Source organism: Phaethon lepturus, unplaced genomic scaffold, assembly GCF_000687285.1.
Source record: "Phaethon lepturus isolate BGI_N335 unplaced genomic scaffold, ASM68728v1 scaffold5804, whole genome shotgun sequence".
In the NCBI taxonomy this organism is placed as follows: Eukaryota; Metazoa; Chordata; class Aves; order Phaethontiformes; family Phaethontidae; genus Phaethon; species Phaethon lepturus.
This window is the reverse complement of record NW_010535342.1, coordinates 2,487-26,438: the sequence shown is the minus strand read 5'-3', so window position 1 is coordinate 26,438 and position 23,952 is coordinate 2,487. Positions and strand designations below refer to the sequence as shown.

General features: G+C 36.2%; 1 protein-coding gene across 1 annotated transcript in view; it reads left to right on the top strand.

The window, feature by feature from the left end:
- SNX29 (sorting nexin 29) overlaps nt 1-17,000 on the top strand; it is a gene marked incomplete at its 5' end in the record, with an annotated part of 32,267 nt that extends 15,267 nt beyond the window's left edge. The window contains 6 exon segments of the mRNA XM_010285768.1: nt 306-675; nt 1,955-2,073; nt 5,964-6,045; nt 6,572-6,654; nt 15,472-15,535; nt 16,847-17,000. Coding sequence (XP_010284070.1) covers nt 306-675; nt 1,955-2,073; nt 5,964-6,045; nt 6,572-6,654; nt 15,472-15,535; nt 16,847-17,000 — 872 coding nt within the window.
- Nucleotides 17,001-23,952: the final 6,952 nt, after the last annotated feature.

Below are 23,952 nucleotides of genomic sequence, written 5' to 3'. Positions count from 1 at the left end.
TTTCCAGTTCCAATTGAATACTATTATGAACAGTTATTATTGTTGTTCTGTGATTCTGTGAATGCACCTCCAAAATATCTTCTAAAAGATTAATTGTGTAAGGCATATAAAATAAAGATTGTAGTAAGATTAATTGTGTAAGGCATATAAAATAAAGATTGTAGTTAAAGATTTAAAACCTCATGACCCTTGCAGGTTTTTTTTCTTTACTAAACTAATTTAGTACATGAGTTCTTTTAAGAAAAAACAAGTGTATTACATTGTTTCTCTTTTCTAAACTATGTAAACTTTTATGTTGCTACTAGATTTGAAATATAAAAAAGACCGAAAGAAGAAGAAGAGAGTGACAAATATTATCTCATTTGATGAAGAGGAAGATGAGCAAAATTTGGGGGATGCCACAAAGACTCTGATTACAGGAGAAGGTTCAGAAGAGAGTGTAGACAGGTCTTCAGTTTTTGTATTACCTTTGTCTGAAAGCACTCTTGGAAAAAATTTGAATGGGAATGAAAGTAACCATCTGTGGAAGAGCAATTCAGTGTTCATGAATGGGGAGTATGAATACCAGAAACTAGATGTGAAGAGCGTTGATGATGAAGATGCAGATGAGGATGAGCTATGTGGAAAAATGTTAGGAAATAAAGGCACAGAAGGTGAAACTGAAGCTTCTGAAAAGTAAGTAATGTTGCAGGAGCCAGTGGTAAATTTTCCTTGCCTTTTCCCCCCCCCACCCCTCCCTCGCCCCTTCCTTTATGGATGCTGGCAAATGTATGTAAGTAAACGAACCGTAGGTTCCCCCCCCTTTTTTTTTTCTTTTCCATTTGTCATGGTTTAGCCCCAGCTGGCAACTAAGCACCAGACAGCTGCTTGTTCACTCCCCCATGGTGGGACGGGGGAGAGAATTGGAAAAGTGAGGAAATTCATAGTTTGAGATAAAGGCAGTTTAATAGGTAAAGCAAAAGCCACACACGCAAACAGAGCAAAACGGGGAGTTCATTCACTACTCCCAAGGGTAGGCAGGTGTTTAGCCATCTCCAGTGAAGCAGGGCTCCATCACGCGTGATGGTTTCTTGGGAGGACAGACGCCATAACTCCGAACGTGTCTCCACCCCTTCCTTCTTCTTCATCCCAGCTTTATATCCCAAGCATGATGTCATATGATAGGGAATATGCCTTTGGCCAGTTTGGGTCAGCTGTCGTGGCTGTGTCCCCTCCCAGCTTCCCGTGTACCCTCAGCCTTCTTGCTAGCAGGCCAGCATGAGAAGCTGGACTGTCCTTGACTACTTAACATGCTAATGTTTTGAGTTGTTGCTATCTACATTTGCTCATCCCGAATCCAAACCATAGCCTCACACTAGCTTCTATGAAGAAAATTAACTCTATCCTGGCTGAAACCAGGACACTGTTTTTTTTTAAACCATTTGGGCCTACTACTGTGGTCGTAGTATTTTGCTTCTAATTTACACTGAAAACCAGAATTTTGAGATTTCAGACACATTCTCCTTAAGTTCTCAGTTGTTGAAATTGTTGTATGATACAGACAGGCTATAATTCTAGCCTATTTGAAGTTTTGTTATTCTTAGTCTGGCATCAACTCTATTTTGGCTTCACAGTAAAACCACATATTTTAAACAGAGGAAGCCTTCTATCATCAGAATAGATAGTTAAACAAGACATGACAAAACTGAGAGAAAAAGAATAATTTTAGATGCTAATATGCATTCTTTATTTCTGACACAGAAATCCCTTTGGAGAAAAAGAGACAAGCACAGCTTGTCTTGTCTGCTTTGGAATGGTCTGATCTTTAATGAATTTATGTATGTCTGAACCAAGAAATTGGCAGGCAGATTGAAATACAGATTTTTATTGCAGTGATAGCTGTGAAAGAAATATAAGCATTGTGAACATGAATATTGACTATATAAGTAGCTTGTTTTGTTTGTTTTAAATCTAGGCCTCATGAAATAGGCACATGCAATTCTCAGATATGCAGTTGGACTCCTCTACAGGTCCTGAATGATGACTCAGATGTTCTGTTTCCTGTCAGTGCCATTGGCTCTTACTCCCAAACCGGTAGGTATTTTAATTTACTGAATTCCAGCAAACTTTGTAACAGAATTTCTAATATGGGACAATGGTAAGAAATGATGGGGTTATAAGGACATAGGAGATATTGCACAACTGGTATGGGAGGTTCAACTAATTAAAATTTATTCTAGATGTGAATCAGAATGTTTGAGAGGATACTTAATTGAGGAGGATTTATCAATGTTGCAATAAACCAGAGTTTTGTTGGGATTAAGCTGTGGTCTTGCATGGTATTTTATTAATGTTTAGGATGGTTGAATAGAAAGTGTATCCATTTTCTAGACATCACTAAGCTGGAAGAAGCTGCAAGTATGTTTGAGAGTTTGAATTAAAATTAATCTTGACAGATTGGAGAAACTGTCAAATACTGGATGCGGTTCAGTAGAAGCTGTTATCTTTTATATACAGGATGAGGAATGATTGACTAGGAAATAATTCTTTGGAAAAGGATATGGGAATCATACAATGGTTTGGGTTGTAAGGAATCTTGAAAGATGATGTAGTCCAAACCCCCCGCCATAGGCTGGGACATCTTTCACTACATCAGGTTGCTCAAAGCCCTTTCCAACCTGACATTGAACAATTCCAGTGGTGCAGTATCCACAGCTCCTCTGGGCAACCTGTTCCAGTGTCTCACCACCTGCATTGTAAAAAGAATTTCTTCCTCCTATCCAATCCAAATCTACCCTCTTTCAGTTTTAAAACCATTGCGTCTTGTCCTGTCACTGCAGGCCATGGTAAAAAGTGTCTCTCCATCTTTGTTATAAGCCCCCTTTAAGTAGTGGGGGCTTTTACGGGCTGCAGTAAGGTCTCCCCGGAGCCTTCTCTTCTCCAGGCTGAACCCCAACTGTCTCAGCCTTTCTTCATAGGAGAGGTGTTCCAGCACTCTTAATGATTTTTGTGGCCTCCTCTGGACCTACTCCAACAGGTCTATGTCTTTCCTGTGCTGAGGGCTCCAGAGCTGGATATAGTGCTGAAGATGGGGTCTCATGAAAGCAAAATAGAGGGGGAGAACCACCTCCCTCAACCTGCTTGCCATGCTTCATTTTATGAAGCCCGGGATAAAATTGGCTTTTTGGGCTGTGAGCACTGATTGCCGGCGTATATCTAATTTTTCATCTGCCAGTATCCTGAAGTTGTTTTCTGCCAGAGACCCACTATAGTGGGTCACAAGCCTATACTGAATTAATAGTGTCGTGCTTCTGCGGTAAAAAGCATGCTTCATACGGACGTGCATAAATTAAAGTGTCATTTGTAGGTTTATGCTCAGTTGGCTCTGATGCGGCCTCAGCTGCAGTATTGTATGTAGTTTGGGGTACTGCACTTCAAGAATGATGTGAACCATTTGTACAAAATCTTGAAGCAAGCAATGAAAATGGTAAAAGGTATGGAAAAGAAGATGTGGTGCTTTTCCAGTGTCCGTATTGGTACCAAAAACACACAAAAAACTTCCACTACTCCCCACTCTCCTCCCCGAGTTAATATTTTGCTAGCTGTTTATAAAACACGGCTTTTATGAAACTTTGGGTATGTACTCTCATTTCAGTGACCACTTAAAAGCTTGGCATTCAAATAATGTTTTAATTGTAGAATATTTCATATTTTTTGCATATACGCTATATATGTGCCAAGAATTGAAAAGGACTCTTAATTGAAGGCCTGTGAGAAAGTATAATTCTGAGTTCCGTAAGCTCAGTGATAAAAATAAAGTGAATCATAAAATAATGCTGTACTGCCCTCTGCTGTGTTTTAAGACATGTACATCTTAAATGCCAGTGTTTTAAAAAAAAAATAGAAAGTAGATTTTTTTTTTCCTTGTGCGCCCACATTTTTCAATTTATGAAGGAATGGATTTAGAAAACATTATGTAGTTTGTGGCATAGTGTTCTCTTAAACCACTTTATACAGAAAGTGTTAGAAAAAGTCCATAGATTTATAAGTGTTTGCTGATTGCAACAGATTGAAATCTGGAATACAAAATTCCTGTTTGGGGGGGGCAGGGGGATTGGAATGGGAGCTTGCAGATGAGCTGTGGGAGTTAGTGGCCAGTCAGATACCACAAGGAATCAGGAGCTAGAGCTGGGGGTTTGTAGCTGAAATCAAAAGTCAGGAGACCAAGCCAAGATTTAGTACTGGAGAGAGATTACCAGAGAGGACAAGAAGAAGTGTAAGGGGCTTACTTTTGTTAAGGAGATACCAAAGACCCTTGTTTTATCTAGCTTCATCGTGGAACTGTTCTGAAGACAATGTTCAGACTATTAGAGGTGATCAACAACCTGCCCATTCAAGATCCTTTCTATGGATATTTTCAGTTTTCCTCCTCCCCCGCTTTGTCTTTGTGGTAAATCCTATGGTCCAGCGTGCAACCCAGAACAATATGGCATTGGGCTGGTGAAAGGAATCTTCATCACTTGTAGGAAACAGCAACACAGATTCTGCTGTCAGATTTCCTGATTTCAACTTTCCATGCTGTCACTGTGCCCTTCTGAACTGACAGAGTGTACAGGCAGTCTTCACTAAAAGGCCCATCATGCGATCCAAGTATCAACTGAGTGATACACATGGGTACACTCACCTTCTCCCCAGCCATAATGACAATTTGGTGAGATTGAAAGCAGCTTTAGGCAGTTGTTTGCTTGACTTCGGAAGTTACACTTTTCCTAGATAAATGATATCAGATGGAAGGTGGGTTAGCTTTTTCTGAGGGCCATTCAGCCCAGTAACTGGCAAGCTCATTATTATTATGACAACATTTTTGCTAAAACATGCTTCATGAGCTCTTGTAAAATATATAGTTTAACCCAATATTTTGGTTTGTAGGTCTTACTACAGATAAATAACAAGACATATTTTGAAATACATTACAACATAATCTATAGTTTTGTATGTTAATATGATTGTTTTCAGTTTTAGTCTGTTGCGGTGCTTCAGGGATGTGTCAGGGCATATCATATCTCCATGTACCTAGAGATGAGAGAGCCTGAGTCAAAGTTCAGTTGCTTGGAAGAAAAATGGAATATGCATTTTAGGAACTGAGCTTCAGTAAACTCTTGTTAAAAAATGAACTTTCTCCTCCATAGTTATTCTGATATAACTCTAATTCCCATTAACTTTTTTCTAGAATTTCTGCTTTTTAAATTCTGTGCTGTTTTAGCTTATGATTTTTAGGATTGTTTTATGGTTGCTTTGTAACCCTTACATAGTGAGATACAGAAAATGTCAATAAAAGGTGTTTTTTTTTTTCTCTTCACCTGAACTTAGTGACATGCCTGTTGATGTGTATGTTTTGATCCTGACGTTTATGGATCTGTGGACAGATGCCTATTATCTATGCTTTTAAAAAAAATCTCATCTGTCTGATGCCTGATGTTCAGTACATAGGCATAAGGAGCAAGAGAAAAGACATGATGCTCAGTTGCAAATGCATAAAGGACTGGTGTCTTTGCAAGGTTTCACATACTGGGGACTAACCACAAGTTCTTTTCCTGCAAGTCACAGATTTGTAATGAGTAGCAGATGCCATGTGGTGGTTAAACTCATGAGGCTTGTAAAAACAACTTCACTAAGAAGTCTCTTCATAGCTTTGCACCTTTGTTATCAACGTAAAATGTACATCTAAATTCTAATTTAGGAATTGTGCAGTAGTAATTGTTTCGTAAACTCATGGCTGTGTTCCTAAGGGACTTTAGAATCCTGCTGGCATTCAGGGTTAATGTGCAGAAGCCAACCCTGTTGAAAGAATTTAAAGTGTTTAAGAACTTTACTAAAAGATGAATATTTATATTTCAAAATGTAACTACCTTCCTTCTGGTTTTGTTTTTATTTTATAAGTACTGTTAACTGAAGAAAGCTAATGCTTGTGCATTCTACTTTAGATAACTTGGAGAATGGAGAAGGGCATGAAAATGATGTTCATGCAGTAGGACTAGTTACAAGAAGGTCTGATCTTCCTTACAGGTATGTGTTAAATATGTTTTCTTGAAAGAAAAATATCTTTACCCTATAGCTGCCAGCTTATTATTGTTACCTAATGCATAGTTACTCAGTACTGGAAAACAAACTATTCATCAGGGTACTTTGGAAAATGTTTGGAAAGACAAATGCAAAAGCCTACACTTCCCTTTTTACATAGTTTCATATGTTGAACTTTTCCTAATTATCTTGAAGAAGTCATGTAGTCATGTCAAATAGCAGGCAGACTTAATCTCCTGGTTTTGAAAATAGGTTTTATATTGGTTTTAATGTTTTGTTTGTTTGTTTGTTTGTGTGTTTTTTTTACTGTATTCTCCATGGCTTGTTTATTTGGATCTTTGTGTATTCTTAAATCAGACTCTCAACAGATATATCAAAGAATAATTAAACACAAGTTGATTGAATATGGGCAAATATGATGACAATTCTAGCTTCTGGAATGCTTTTTTCTTAAGTTTTAATTTCAGGATTTTGTTTTCATTTATTGATGATATTGTACTTTTATGACTAGAGTGGAAGTCAGTCCTCCAGCTCAAGCGAATACTTTAAGCAATATGTTGCCTTCAGCTACTGTGCCAGAATCCATGACAATTAGTAAGTACTTCCTTGATTTATCTAGATTGATGGCATTAACTTTGAAAGTCCTATAACTCTTCATTTCTATTTTTATTTCAGTAAGATTTGTTAGAGAGGCATACAGCGCTTCATTTCTGATATGCTGGCCACATTAGAAATGATGAATCTGTGATTCTGTGACTGCTGTAAAATGGTTTTTGATTTCGCAGATCTCAGGTTACAGTTCATTGCAACTGGTGTGACAATAGATTCTCTTTCCACAGATAAGTTAATGCCATCCTTAGACTAGATGTAGCTTGAGTAATTAAATGAACAATAATGATTTAACTTGATTAACATCCTTAAATCTCTGCAAGCTCTGAAACACTAATGGTTGATTCTGATGTGATCTTGTTTATTTTGCCTGCTTTCATTAATGCCCAGTGGGAAAAAAACACAAACAAACCTGGAACTCTTTATATGTACACTCAGTCTGTGATTGTGATATGGAAATCTGCTCTAAACTTAAATATGGGCTTTCATAAGCAAAAACTTTAGTTAAGATTAAGGTGGAGGATGCTCGTATTTTCACTGGTCTTAAGAGTTGAGCTGGACAGGATCAAATAGCCTTTGCTGTAGAAGGAGATTAGTAGAAGCCCAGACAGTTTGTTGACCTCATAATTAATCTTTTTTCTTCACATAAACTTGTAGAACAAAGACTTAGTTCTTAAACCGACTAGCTGTCTAAACATCTAAGCCAGTATGGTTTTATTTTCCTCACTGTACAGAAAGTTTTGTAGCTGAACTGGTGAATATGGCTTTGTTCGTAAAGCTCTGGGGTGTGTGTTTGTTTCTTTTTATAAATTCAAATATGTACAAATTTTAAATTATGACATTTGGGAAGTTAGAAGTGTTGCAGCCAAGATTCTTTTCTGAAATTGATTTATGAAATCATCAGAATGAATGAACCCTTAAGATACTCTAATCTCATGTTCTAATGTCCTGTTCAAATGTTCTTTGTCAATGTATGTTAAATGAGGTAGACCATGCATTTTTACTGGGTACTGTTTCAGGCTCTGGCATGGGTCTGTTGACTGAGCTTTACAAAGCTGAAAAATCCTTTCTTACAATGTACTTTATGAAGTGGGAAACTAGTTTGAGATTTTTAAGTGACATAATTGAAGGTGTAGATGGAGTTACTGTTGATAGTTACTGTGATACTTTGGTCACTTGATATTCACTGCTCATGTTATTACTTCAATATCTTTTCATCCTTACATTGTTATTTTATTTTTCAGTAATTTCAGTAATTCTAATAAAATTAGAATTTTAATGGGAAATTTTCTGATTTTAGTGCATTCTACTCATTTTGTTGTCTTGTAGATGTATTAGGTACCAGCAGGGGCCGCAGTTGGTCTCCTTCAGTTGCTCAGTTAGTTCCTATGTGTAGTTGAGAGCTATAAAATAGAAAGTAAATCTCGAGATTCTCAATTCTGGACACTTAGCAATCTGTAAATGAAATGAACCACAGGATAAACAGAAGCATGCATGCTATCATTACTTGCCCATTTCAGAGAAGGTTTTGGTGGAAGGAAGGGGGAAAGCATGTAAAACAATCTATAAAGCCAGAACACTTAGTAAATAATCTAACTGTCATTATAATAAAAGTTCAGCTGACTATGCACATAAGTTAATACCTTTATAATAGCTGATCACAGATAAATTCAGTAAAGATTTTTTTTCAAGTTTGTTGTTATTGGTCATAGATTCTCTGTACAGGAAGAATTCAGTGCTATGACAAAGCCAGACACTGAAGCTCTTTTTCTCTATTGCAATTAGCAGAAGAATTATTAAATGGTGAGGCTTATATTTTGGTTGCATAGCAACTAATTCTAATGTATCAGGCAAGAAAGATGACATGCAATAGTGCAGCGAGAAAAGCGGTGAGTTCTCCAATGGCTGGATTTTTGTGCTTCTTTCTTTGAAGACAAAGCCTGAAATGAATGGAAAAAAAAAAAAAAGTGGTTTTCCTGCTTACTTTCGAATTTACTAACCTTTTGTTGGTTCTTTTGATAGGCGAGCTAGAAAATCATGTTACGAGAAGCCATAACTTAAAATTTCTGCTATTTTGAATGCTTTTCCTGAATTTATGTCACATGCATTTGTAAGATATAGGTAATGTAGCAGCAGATACATCTCAATACTAATACCACTCAAGAGAAATCCTAATCCATAGAGTTAGGGTTTCACTGTATATGTTAGACATCATTTGAAAACTTGCCCTACTTTACAGATCATTGTCTTTAACCAATTTTGTGAAGAATTAAGTTTGTCAGAAATTTTCTATTTATGCGCCTATTCCATTATGTAATTTTCCAGTTTAAAAAAACGGTATTTTATCTTCCCATATTTGAATCACAACTTTGTCTGCTCCAATTATTGTCATTGGAAGATTATTTTTTAGCATTATTTTACACCAGAAAAATCTGTCCGGGGAAAAAAGGAAGTTCCAAAACTTTAATTTTAGAAGGATGCTACTTGTGTTTTTCTCTACAAGGTTCTTTGATTATAGTGCTATTTTTAGTAAATAATTGTGAACTGAGGAAAATTATAGTGGAAATACTCAGTTTTAACAGTTGGGCTTAACCACAAAAGTTGGCAAAGGTTGTAGCATTGTACATTATTCCATATTTTTTCTTATATTCTTGAGAAAGACACTTGTTTTCATGATTACTGAAGAACTTTACTAAATAATCAAACCTACATACTGTTTTTTTCTCCTGGCTGTGCAAATAAATAAGGTGTATGTTTTTTGTACTTTCTAAATAGCTTCTGACCTATTCTGTAACTTAGTTGCCACCAGTCACTGACAGGTAGTAAGTTCCTGTGCCTTCTCTGAAAGGACAGCTGTGGAAAGAGGGTGTATAAATTTCATCACTGAGAAAAAAGCTGCAGTTCATCTTAAGGACTTTTTTTTTTTTTTTTTTGGTCAGGACCCTTCTATACAAAAGGCGGCCAGCACTGTATTGTCTAATTTGTTTCCTACTAAAATTTGCCCGATTAACAGTCATGACAGAATAATATTTACAACATTTTGGAGCTCTAAATAAAGCCATAATGGCCAATGTTCATGCAGGCAGCTTACAGAGCATGTCTTTAAAGGTCAGACTTCTGATTTAAGATGTAACTAGTCTGCTGCAAGTTGTATTTGTCTCTGAAAATATCTGTGTAAATTTGTACTCAGGAAAATAAAAAAAAACACATTCCTATAGTCTGCTCCCAGCCCACCATGATATTCTATCTGCAGGATTGCAGAGGAGTGCTGCATGACCTTGTGTACACTGAGAGATGATTTCACTTACAGCTCATTCTTCATAACAGGTGATTGCAGATCATACTTATCTCATCTTTGGCTAAACAGCAGAAGAATTGTGAAACTTACGACTTTTCTGGAGGTTGCTGGGAAATTGACAGGTGTTTCTTAAAGCATGGCACTTTTTAATATATTTTATGCACTGAGAGTGACCTTATAAAAGCTTTATAAAAGATTGATTTTGCATGTAGCATGCAAGTGAATTAAAAAAATGTTTTAGAGTAAATATTTTCTTTGTTATTAATTAGGCACTAGAGACTAATTTCAACAATTAAAGGTAATTTCTGGTGTTTTAAAAAGTGAGGTTTAATATGAAAAATTTAATTAGCATGTTTCTTGATTTTTATTTTATCTTTTCTTACTGATAAAGAAAAACTTGGTTTGGAATTACTGGTTTGCACATGGGAATCTTTTTTTTTAAGAAGTTCTTGCAAAAATCTCTCAGGATTACATAATTTGAAAGACTTCACTAGTTATCTTATTATATCTGTTGTTATGAAACTCTGAGTATCACTTGAATTTTAGATCTGTTGGTGTTGAATGCTGATCCCTAATGACAGTAGTGTATCTCTTTCTGTAAAATAACATTAATGGAATGTAAATGACATATCAAGCACAAAGTAGTTCAGAAGTAGGACATAAACTCTAACATCAAACAGTTTTCTGAAGTGGATATACTTGGCCATCCTCCCACTGTTTTATTTAAAAAACAAAACCCCAAAAAACCAAAAGCAAACAAAAAGGAGAGGCAGAAAGATTGAGATTGTGAAGTCCAGAAGTTAGAAAATACAAATCTATGGTTGCTGCTACAACCCGGTTTTTTTTTTTCTTTTCATTTATTCCTTTTTCTAACCCACACAATGAATGAGACATAAGTCTGCTGAAAAAATTAGACTATGATCGTACACTGATTTCAGAGGCAAGCGTAACTTTCATGCATAACATAATGCATCCTTCCAGTACTTAAAGGGGGCTTATAAGGAAGATGGGGACAAGCTTTGTAGCAGGGCCTGTAGCGGTAGGACAAGGGGTAATGAATGGTTTTGAACTAAAAGAAGGTAGATTTTTCACAGTGGGGTGGTGAAACAACTGGCACAGGCTGCCCAGAGAGGGCAGAGATGCCCCATCCCTGGGAACATTCAAGATCAGGTTGGACGGGGCTCTGAGCAACCTGCTTGAGTTGAAGATGTCCCTGCTTACTGCAGGGGGGTTGGACTAGATGACCTTTAAAGGTCCCTTCCAACCCAAACTGTTCTATGAGTCTATGATAACACACAGATAAAAGCTTATGAACTGTGGATGTTCTGGCAGATTTGAAGTGAACCTATTGCAGTGTATGATACTGGATTTACTTTGTTTGCATTCAGCTGGCTGTTCTGACATGCCGCAAAATTTTTCAAGAAGCGTAAATGAGAGTATGAAATTACAATTTTTGAAAGTTTTGAATGTTATGCCTGAATTAAATAGAATGGTGTCCTCCTGGCTCTATTCAGTTACTTGCATCAAAAGGTCATGAAATTGAAGTTTCTGGGGTTTTTTTCTTTGTAACTTTTTGTTTAATTAATTACACTAATCAATGTTTGGCTCCTTTATATTTACTGTGGATGGAGAGGTTAAAGAAGTGTCGATGATAAACTCTACAGTTCTTGTGTTTGTTTTGAGTAATCTATAGAAAATATTACTCCTTATTACTTGATGTGATAAGTATTAACATAGATATAGCAATGAAGCAGTATTGCTGCTAGGATAAGCACAGGCTGTACAAGCCTTCCTGGAACCCTGGGCTCTTAGCGTAGACTAGTTGTTTGTGCTGATGAATTCTTCCACATCTTCACTGCTATCTGTAATTGAACTAAATTAGCAAGAAATACTGAGTGTGATGTTTGTTTGCTTTTGTGGTCCTAAAGCATTGATTTTTGTCCTGTATGTGATAATGAAATTTGGAGTTTTTGCTTTGCTGTGTCTCTACAGTATTGTCAATTCCATAACTCTCAGAAAAAATGAGGCAAGTAGAAGTAAAAAGCATTTTAACATTTTTTTATCTCAAGAGGCTTTTTTCTTCTCCTTTTATGCAAACCATGGTCTTTAACAGAATATTGCTTTCATGCTCTGCTTACTTGTTTGTGTGTTGGAGAGGGGAGTGAGAGAAGATGGGATTTCAATTCTACTCGTGCAGAAGATTCTGGGTGGAATAAGGGAAAGAAGATTAAGTTATTAGGCACGTTAAGGTTACAATTTGAATAGGCTGGTAAAGTTGGAAAAATGGAGACAATTTATGGTAGCTTCACTGTTTAAATGTTAACAAATCAGTACACATTCAAACAGACTGAGTGTCCATACAGGCAATTATTGTAGAGTAGTCACCCCAGCAAAAGTGCAGAGCCACTGCTACAATAACTTGTCCGGGTAGAAATGACTTTAATCTATTCAGAGTCAGAGAAATAATAGCAACTAACTTAGATTGTGCCTTATCATATTTTAATGACACTCTTGAAATATTTAAAATGCTGTTGGCTTGATGTGTTCTTGAGGAGCATTCTGAATTCAACTTTAAAGATCTTTATTTTGTTATAGAGTGTTACTGTACTGAAATCTTACTATGGATTTTTTTGGTTGTGTTGTAGACTGTACAAGGCTTGAACGCTTACTGGATTATTCTATTTTCCTCATCCTTAGAACAATTTTTTTATTTCACAGAAAGGTTGATGGATTGTGGCCCATTTTCACAATACTATGTATTATTTTTTTCAGGACTGTTGCAACACACCCATTTTCCACTGCCAAAAAACCCCACCAACAAACCACAAAGTAACCCATACACGAAAAACTTCAAAAAACCCTAACCAACCATTCCAATATGCCCTCAAAGTGACAGTGGCTCATCATGACCAAAAGAATACTAATAGTGTGTTGAGTTTCATGATCATCAAGTTTGATATTTTATAGCTAAATGTAGTATTTAATTCTCAGAAGATAAAGATTGATGTTCTTTTTTTTTGTTTTTGTGTCGTTCCCCCACTCCCCAAATACTAGTCAGTAGACACTATTATAGACCATCTTTTGAAAAGTGGTCATGAAAATAGTGGAGCACAGCATATTTTGTCATATAGAATCTTTCTATCCTAAGTTTTTCTGCAGTTGCAATGTAAATTGCAGTGGTTACCTGGTCACTTCAATGCAATATGAACTTTACTCTTGCAAAAAAGGATATTCCACCTTTTATTCCTCATCCTTATTGGCATAAAAGGTGTTCTGTTCTGCTTTGACTACTTACTGCTATGTGCCTTGTGCCAGCAACAGTATTAAACTCAACAGTAAGATCACTTGAAAAGTAGCCCAGTGGAAGGAAAAAAAAAAACAAACACCAAACCCAAAATGATTTTGAGCTGGATCAGTTCCTGCAAGGACACAGTGTCTGTATAAACACCATTGCCAGAACAAGGGAGGTGGTAGCAAGGATGAGTAAGGCAAACTGGAATATCCTTTTTGCTGAAAGCACCACCTTAGGAGGACTGATTAAAGTAGCCGTGTAATCACAGCTTTGGCTTTGAATGTGAGTAAAGTTATCGAGGGAGAAAGCAAAAGTATCCAGATTTTTTTAATGTGTGTTAGTATTTAATAGCCACAAATTTAACTTTTGGCTTTTCTACAAGATTTTTTTTTTTTTTTTTTTTTTTCCTAGCTATATAGAGAACTCACATAAAGAATCTAAGTTACTGCAGAAAAATAATTATTCTTTCTGTGCTGAATTAATGGAGTGCAAAATCCCTCTAATGTCCTACTGAAATGTTTCTTGCTACTGTCAATTAGTTCTCAAGCTGTAATGTGGAGTGGCTAGGAAAATAATCATCTACTTTCTCCATGGCTGAAAAAGCAGAAATGTTTTGGAAAAAATCTAGCATGAAGAAATTGGATTGGCTGATTTCAAGTGATACAAGAACGCTGATGAATCCTGCCAGGGGGAATTTACCAGCAGATTACCAATGCCAGACTGGAACTGTGGTGTCTGCACTGACTGATACATTTGATTGACACAGTAAAAACTTTCACAGTTTGTCCACTACTAGATTTTGTCAAATTTCATCTGGTTCACAGGACAATGTTAACATATTTTTTTTTTTTGTGGTGGGTTTTTTTTTTCTTTTTTTTGAACTGGCAAAATTTCTGTAACTATAGAAAATATTAAGAAAGATATGTGAACTGAATGTAAATGGGAAAAAAGTCCATTGGCTTTGCTTACTTGAGGAAATTAAGCAATACCAGTTCTGCTAGTATGTTTTCAGTAAAAGCACAAAAAATTTGCTGATGTCTACTTTGAATACTTGCAGAACAGAATTAGCTGATTTATTATATACAAACATAGGAGCATTTAATTTAGCTGATAGGAGGGATCTTTTGATATAATTGTGTCCCCACAGAAGCTCTCATAAAATTATTGATTAACATGTGAAATTATTAATGGATTTTAAAAAAAAATCTAGTTTAGGACATCCTGTCCTAAAACATCCTAAAACATCCTCATCCTAAAAAAAATCCAGTTTAGGACACTTAATCTAGCAAACATCCTGATGCTTGCTAAAAGCCATTCAAGTCGTTGAAGACCTGTTGTATTTCATGTATTCATGCAAGATCTGGAAGTCAGAATCTGTTTTAGATTAGATGATTAAGTCCTAATAGTTTTCTGTACATTTATATTAAATAGTAATAGTACAGCTGTACAGTTTTATGGTAAAACCTTTATAACAGCAGATGGACTCCAGCTGAGGCAGCGCTTTGAGCTGACATTTTTCTGTTTGATGGCTACTATTCTGGTATCACTGGTACACCTAACTAAAGAATTCTTTAAAAATTCTAAAATTCTGTCATTTTTTAAAAAAAACTTTTATTCTTGATGTAATGACAAAGTATTTTTTAAGATATTTATAGGAAATAAAAAGGTTTTTATACGACATTACAAGATTCAGAAATCCCATCGTCTTTAAGACTGTCTTTAAGACTGAGCTTGAGAAGAAATGCCATGAAGAAGCAATGACGTTATCTCTACTCTAGTCTCACTGTAATAGTTATATTTCCTGTGTCAGAATTTATAGCAAGGAAAACAAGCAATTTGGAGAAGTTAAACAAGTAACAGTGTATCTCATTAATATGCATGCAGTGAAAAGGTGCATTGTCCCACACATCTGCAATTAAAAGAAAACCGCTGCAACCACAGGCAAACTTTTAAACATTTGTCTTAAAGGTAGATGCAGACTAATTTGATTTGATCAATACTTCTGGTATTGTGTTAAATAACAACAACACTTTTGAAAGGTTGCTCAAATTAACAATGAGATTAAGATAATGTTTGTGTTCTTTGCTGCATAGCAAATGATGTTGGCATCATCTTAAGTGTGTTGCTGTATTAATGCCGCTGTGTACATAATTTTTGCTCAGAAATGAGCAAAAATACACCCAGAAATTCATCTTTTGCCCCTTCTCTTCAGGTGAACTTCGTCAAGCTATCGTGGCCATGATGAATAGAAAGGATGAACTGGAAGAACAGAATAGGTAGTTTTCTTTTTCTAGTCAAGAGGCACTATCATTTAAAAAAAATCTGATTCTCTAATACAAGCTGTCCTTTGTGTAAAGCTGTACATAATCCTTGTGTAATCTTTTTGATGCATATATTATTTTTCTGTGAAAGGTAAGCTTAATACTTCAATATTAAACTGTTGAAACTGAAGAGTAATATTTGCAGGTCAACTTTTTCCTTTGAATTCAAATCACATATAATTCTTTGTATCTTGCGAGCTTTTTTCAGTTGTAGTTTTTTCAAAGACAAAACTTATAGCCAAAAGATTCTTAAGATCCTTTATGGTAGCTTTTCAAAGGAGAAAAAGTTTGTCCTTATATAAATATTCAGAACATTTCCTTTTTTTTCCCCCCTTTGGGTGCAGAAGTCATGTAGGATGGCTAAAAGTGTTATGCTGAAAGTGTCTGTCATTTGTGATTGTCTTTATGTCACTTGGGGTAAAATGATGATGTAAATGTAAAAATGTTAAGTTGCTTATGTAAAATGCTATCAAACCTCCTTTGTATTTATTTAGTTTATTGGAACACATAATTAGATTAATGAAAACACAAATGTATTCAAGACGTACTGTTGTTATGCTGTAGTAGGGCTATTTTGGTAATTTACGTTTTTCTATAGATATTTTAAATTTTTTTTTTCTTTTAATGTTGAGACTACCAACTGATCCCATTTTCCTGCCTCTTATCTTCCCCATTCCCATAATTGCAAGTTATTGCACCATTCTCAGATTTGCATGTTTTGGCATAAGGACCAGGATGCTTTGGGTTTTACCATTATGCATCATGCTGACCTTCGCTGTCTGCAAAACCTCTCACAGGTTTTACAGAGAGGTCTATGTCAGAGCTGTCTGCGAGACAAGGCCCCTACCTGTCCCCTGCTCTTGCTAGGGAATGTACTGCTTATAGATTATTCCTGAGATGTATGGACTTGTACTGAAACCAGATTATAAGATGTTTTCTATAATAGATTCTTTCTGCATGGTGGTACAGTAGATACTGTAATAGGTTGTGCTTTGGGCATGGTGGTGAGACTAATACGAATTAATAGTAAGTACTTACAACTGTTCTGATTTGGTCCTTCTTCCTTGTGGCTTTTCATATCTTTGTATATAATCAAATCAGGTGAATTTATTAAATTATTTAATTCAATTTATTAAATTGAATAATGAAATTTTAGGATTACATTAATGGTATCATTCAGGCAACCTACTCTGTGATTCGTAGAGTATCTTTTAATTACTAGGTAGTGTTTGTAGTGCTCTAACAGAGGCTGCTGCTTTCTTCCAGATCTCTGAGAAACCTGCTTGATGGAGAGATGGAACATTCTGCAGCACTAAGGCAGGAAATGGACAGCTGGCGAAGGAAAGTAGCAGAACAGGAAGAACGACATGCCACAAAAGTCCAAGCCTTGGCACGGTAAGAAGCACTGAAAGTGTCATAAAAGGTAACAGCAGTGGAACAAGGGAATAAAAAATTCTGCATACAAGAAAAAATAATTTTCAGGTAGTTTGGTTTTCAGAAGAACATAAGTGATTTAGGACTAAAAATCCCATGGACTTCAGTTGAAGTCGAGCTAAAAAAACCACCTTTGGAATATCTTCTGACAAATTTTCTGGGTTTGTGCTTTTTGTTTTGTTAAGTGTTAACAGTAAGTGAGAGTTTAAAATATTAGTAAAACCACTGTTCCAGCTCCAGAGGAAAGAATATTAATGAGCTGAACTTATGACAACATCAAGTTTAATTTAAAATTTAAAAAAGTAGTTAGACTAATACTAAGAAATATAAGCCGTGAAAATACCAGCAGTTAGGTAATGAGACTAGATACAAAGGAATGTATTTACGTGTAAGAAAAATGTAAGAAGACTTTTCTCTCTTCATGAATCTATTTTTTCCAGTTCTAACAGCCCGCCCTCCTTTTCTTTTTAAATCATTTTTATTTTACTTGATATTCTTAGTCTGCCCAATCTGGAACAAATCACAGTATCAGGGTCCTGGTGTTTTTCCTTCTATTGGATCTAAGATATTCTTGGAGTTGTTAAAGTACCTAACAGTGTCTGCAAACAGTATTTTCCAAGCCTCAAATCTGATACAGCTTTTAACTACAAGGAGGTGGGGAGGGGAACAGAACAACTGTGTCAGTTCTTATTCTGAACAGACTGATGGTGCTGTCCTAGAATAATTAAATGCTTGTTGTAATAGTGGAAATGGCTGCTTTGGTGCATGTGTAAAACATAGGATTTTTTTCCAAAAATACACAAGCTGGATTGTTTGGTTTCTAACTCTCAGATCAGGAGCTGGTAAGGACTTGTTTTGGAGACTATTTCATTTTAATATTACTCCACAGTATTTCCTCTGGTAGATGTCTTATGTAGTTCCACACTGAGCTTAGTATGGGGACCCCTCTCCTCCCAGGAAGTTCTTACTTCAGTAGAAATTGTGCCGAGTGGTCCTACTGTCAATTAAATTGAATATTTGTGTCTCTATTTATTGCTTTCAATTATATAGGATATGTTAGTGTCAGCTGCTGCTGACACAGATACCCTTACATATGTACGCTTATGTATGTAAGCAGTAAAGAATGGATTATCCATCTTCTTCAGTGACATTTCCATCTAATCTGTCATCCTTCTATGTGATTATTAAAGCATAACTTTGTTTTCCTTGGGCTGATTTTTTTTGTTGTCCTGTTGTCAGGTTTTCATGACTGACCACTTTATCAACCACTGTATCATAAGCAACAGTTGTTGCCAAACACTATCAGTAGTACCAATTTCTGAAGCGATGCAACTGCTTCAGGGAGGATGTATTGGATTTGCATGGCAAGGCTGTGGGGTGGCTTCTGTGAGAAGCTGCTAGAAACTTCCCCTGTGTCCAATAGAGACAATGCCAGCTGGCTTCAAGATGGACCCGCTGCTGGCCAAGGTCAAGCCCATCAGCGACAGTAGTAGTGCCTCTGGGGTAACTGAATTAAGGGGGGGGAAAAAACCTGCACAACAGTAACTGCAGCTGGAGAGAAGAGTGAGAATATGTGAGAGAAACAACTCTGGAGACACCAAGGTCAGTGAAGGAGGAGGGGGAGGAGATGCTCCAGGCACCAGAGCAGAGAATCCCCAGCAGAGCCTGGGGAAGCCCATGGTGAGGCACGCTGTCCCATGGAGGTCCATGGTGGAGCAGATCTCCACTTGCAGCCCAGGGAGGACCCCACGCTGGAGCAGGTGGATGCCCGAAGGAGGCTGTGACCCCATGGGAAGCCTGTGCTGGAGTAGGCAGCACCTGCCTGTCCTGGCAGGACCTGTGACCCCATGGAGAGAGGAGTCCATGATGAAGCAGGTTTGCTGGCAGGACTTGTGGCCCTGTGGGGGACCCAGGCTTGAGCAGTCTGTCCCTGAAGGACAGCATCCCATGACAGGGACCGAAACTGGAGCAGTTTGTGAAGAAATGCAGCCTGTGGGAAGGACTCACATTGGAGCAGTTCATGGAGGATTGTCTCCTGTGGGAGGAACCCCAGGCTGGATCAGGGGAAGTGTGAGGAGTCCTCCCCTTGAGGAGGAGGGAGTGGCAGAGATAATGTGTGATGAACTGACCACAACCCCTGTTGTCTGTCCCCTTGCACCACTTGGAGTGAGGAGGTAGAAAATTTAGGAGTGAAGTTAAGCTTGGGAAGGGGGGGGAAGGCATTTTTAAGATTTGGTTTTATTTCTCATTATCCTACTCTGATTTGATTGGCAATAAATTAAACTAATTTCCCCAAGTTGAGTCTGTTTTGCTCATGATGGTAATTTGGTGAGTGATCCCTCCCTGTCCTTATCTCGACCCATGAGCCTTTTGTTGTATTTTCCCTCCCCTGTTCAGCTGAGGAGGGAAGTGATGGGGCGGCTTTGGTGAGCACCTGGTGTCCAGCCAGGGTCAACCCATCACAGAAAGACTTTTGAAGGTAAATGCTGCTGTGGTAGTGTGATTTTCTTCTTGCAATTCTAAATAAGCTCTAGAGTAACCTATGATGTCTAAGATCTTGGGGATGATTCACATGCATAGTAAAAAACTAACCTATCCCAAATGTTAAATAAGATTAGTAATTTGTGCCTTATCAGAGAGCAGTGTTTGTTTTCTGTATGCGCAGGCAGAGTGCTTAGTGTCAATCGTGAAGTACCACAGCTGAGATTCCTATAAGCTTTTCATTACATAGCAGAACTAGTAAAAAATGGTAAATTTCTTTCTTAAAAAAAATATTTAGAACATTACTAATTCTGCTTTTGATGACACGTCAAACCAAACTACTCACTTTGAGGGAGGGAGAGATACACATAAGTGAGTTTGACATTCATGTGATGTGGGGCAATTGAGACAATGCAAATACTTCATCATTTAGTATTCAAGTTTCAGGTTATAGGAATTGTATATTCATATTTCTTTGACTCACTTCCCCCACAGTTTTAGAATTTGCAGTGACATATTGGTGAATCACATATTTGTCATGCACTCACCTTTTTAAAGAATAGATAAGGAGCTTTTATAACAAGATCTAAAGAGATGCTCACTTAGACTAGCTTGTTATTTTTAAGCAAGTTTAATTTCTCTTATTGCTACAGAGACTAGGTACATTGTGTTGATTGTTCTTCTGAAAGTCAATTTACCTTGTCATGTGAAAAAACCAGTGTTGGGAGCTTCTTAGGTACCGCAAATTCTTGTGTCACTGGTTATTTTGAACACATTTCTTTAATAATTCATTGCAACTCATTTTCTAGTACATAAGAAACTTTGCATATAGTTATTTTGGAATATAGGATTTTCTTCTAAATTTTTTTGTTGGTTCAATTTGTAGACTGTAGGTGATGCCACTGTAGTAGCAACAGTAGTAAATTTTTAAAAATAAATAATATTTTAAATCAGGAATTTGTGCAAGGTGAATAGCTTGAAGAATTTGAAATAACAAAAATTTTGGATGCACTTAGTAAGTGCTGCATAATACACTGGGTGAGTGAGAGGAAAGTTTTAGATATTTTGTAATCGTGAAATCTCACTGTTTACCTTTAAAACAATTGATCCTATAACTAGGGTAGAAAGATTTCCTCAACTGTAATATTCTGAACATCTTAGGGCAAGGAAAATTATCAGTAACAATCTGACTATTGTAATTTGATGAACAAGTATGCTTCAGATTATGAGAGCTGATATTTATGCGTGTCCCCAAAGCTCTTGCGAAGAATTTGACATAAATATATTCTTGAAGGCTTTGAGGGCACACATTTCAGTGATGTAATCATTTCAACCCTGACTGACATCTGAATATCTGCAAAATTGATTTATTGAGCTGGTCTCCTAGACTCTCCGAAGAGTCTCTAGTCTCCTAGACAAAACGCTAGTTTACTTAGAGAAATTTTTCTGAGTTTCCTAAGTTCTTTGCGAAAAATACAAAAATTCTTAGGTCATTTTAGCTTAAAGTAGTGGTAATCTCATTCTTCCATGTGAAGTATTTGAATAGCTCTTTCATAACAGTTATGATATTGTTTCAAAAAGAGCAGTATCAGCATTCAACCTATTTCCTAGCCTTCCAATAGAATAGACTAAATAGGGACTCTAGTAATCATTTTGTAAGCTGGTGTGTTTTGTTTTGTTTGTTTTTTTTTCCCTCATCAATGAGCCTTTCTCAAATTTCATGGACATGTTGTGCAGTGGCTTCTTGGCAATGCTGGAGGTTTTTAATTGAGATTCTTTTTGCTGTATGGAATAGTATTATATGCCTTTGTGAGGCAAATAAATTATTGAAGTTGTGAAGTTGGATAATCTCAGATTGCATATTCTTAGACTATATTCAGAAAAGTTGGAGGAAAGCATTTTACAAAGGACAGGCTTTGTAGCAAGAAAAGAGGATAGAAAAGATGATAATGCACCATGTAGGGGAATGGGGGGATGAGAATTTGACTATACTTTATCTTGCACTTTTATGTACCTTCTGTTTATTATACATTTCTGTAACCTAATCTGCTTCCTCTTATTTAGTGTCAGTATTACTTAAGCCACATTAATATAAGATGCCAAATAAAAAAAAAAAATCTGTTGTACAATCCTTCATTCAGATCCGTAGTGCTTCAGTGATGGGTGAAATGATGTGTTGTGCATCTTGAAATGATTGCACCACTTACCTTAAGCAGCTTCTTACAGAAAGGAAAAGACAACTTTTGTCCTTGCTTCTGAAAACAAATTTGAATATTCCTATATTCAATGATTATTTTTTCCAGGTTAGTTAGTTGATGACATGTCACAAGTTACAAAATCATTTTATAAAAAGAGTGTGATACGTTATTGCATAAGATAAACAACTTCCTCATATTTTTTATCCACAAAGCCATTTTTTGCTCTTTCAGATGCGATATCAATGCTAAGATAGAGCACTTTCATAATTTAGATTTGAACACAGTTTATGTTGTGAAACTATCAAGAGAATATTCTTCAGTTTATCATGCATGTGGTGTTTGTCTTTCATGACAAGCAGTTAAATTTATATTATTCCTCATTACAATTTTGTTCAGAGATTGGTTTTATACTGTAATCTTATGTTGTATAGAGTTCAGCTTCCACTTCTATGAGTAATAGTTCTCATTTTTCTTATTTCACTTAGGATATATATGATTACAATTAATTGTGATCTTGCACCTCCTAATAGCAGGTTAATAGGATAATTCAGGTTGGAAGGCATCTCTGGACGTCATCTAACCCAACCTCTGTATATAGATTTACATATTCGTGCAGTACACTGGTTAATTCATTCTCAAGATTCACGCAATTTTTTCATTATTTGGAAGTTTGGTACCTTTATTGTGTTTTCTAATACACTAAGTTTTTATCAAGACATAGATATCTGTTGGATTTTTGGATTTTTGTTTCAGGGTGTATTGTTTTGTGGTTTTTTTTTTGTTTATAAGCCTGAATTTAGAAAAAAGACATATTTTAGGAGTAAGCTCCACAGAAAGCACGTGTCTTATGTTTGTGCCAGAAACTTAATTACAGTATTCTTCACGTGCCTGTGGTTGAGATACATGAGAAACTACTCTTTTTCAAAATTTTTTCTTACCATGCTCATTTTACAGAAGCCCTAGAGGAATTTCTGTATCTTCTTCAAGAAGCAATTGTGTGGTGTTTTTTTTTGGTTTTGTGAGGTTTTTGTTTGTTTCTTTGTTATTTCTTTCTGTTAAGGTATAGGAAATTAAGTCCTATAAGGCCTCTTCTCTACAACAAAAATAATAACTTAAAGGTATATTGTTCTTTAACCTTTTAATAAAATTTTTGGAAGTCAGCTTTTATAAAACACTTTCTTACTGGTATTCATTTGTATTAACAGCCAGGAATCTTATTTTGAAGAACATATGATGTGTCTAATTTGATTTGCATAGTAGACCTTATCTGTGCTTGGTGTATGTCTACATGCTTCAGGAAGCATAACTATCTGTCACAGAAACTTTGTGGACATTACTGGAAAATAACTAGCCTCCTTCAACTCCCTGTGTCCTCCCATAATGATAGTTTTTAAAAGGGATGCTATATCGCAAGGAAGGTGGGGGAGATTTCACCTGCGGGGCATTAGTCCTTCTCCAGAAGGACCCGCTCTTCTGGAGCAGAATTCCCAGCAGGGGGCTGATCCACTGCTGTGTTCCATATGAATAGCATCTCTCTTCCACACTGTCCTCCCTTTGATGTGAGAACATGCTACTTGTTATCCTGTTACATTTATCCTCTTGATATGAGAGTCCTTAGGGAATGGTTGCTGCTTTTCCTGGAATTAACTAACTTGTTGATGAGGATATGCATTTATCAGTAATATTGCATGCTATCTTTTCATTCATTATATACGTAAAAGTCAGGTATATGTTTCCCAAAATGTGAACTTGTTTTATGCTGCTAAACAAAATTATTATGCTTACAGTAGTTTTGCTGTTCTTTTAGGCAATGTTTCCTTAAATGCTAATTTTAAAATAATAAAATATGGAGGAGGTGTAATTATTTTTCCTTCAAAATTAGGCAGGGAATTGAAGGTATTTGAAGACTTACCTTTATGGTATAATTGATCATTCCTTGTCATTTCAGAAAATTTTCAAAAAAAGGTAATAAATAAGCAAATTTGTTGTTGCTAAGGTGCTCTGTGGCTGTGTACTATTCATTAATATTTAAAGAAAATTTCTTTTCAGTAAAACAATATTTTGTTTCTGTATTACTATTCAATGTCACTAAATGTTGCCATTGAAAAGTAAATCCTTTACTATTAATGTTTTATTTCATAGCTTTGGTGAAAAAGATACCTTACACTAGTAATGCCAGTAAAGTACTGCTGTATAAACAAACCCTGACCATATGCATACTCTTGAAAATAATTTACTGAATATTTTTTCTTTTCTGAC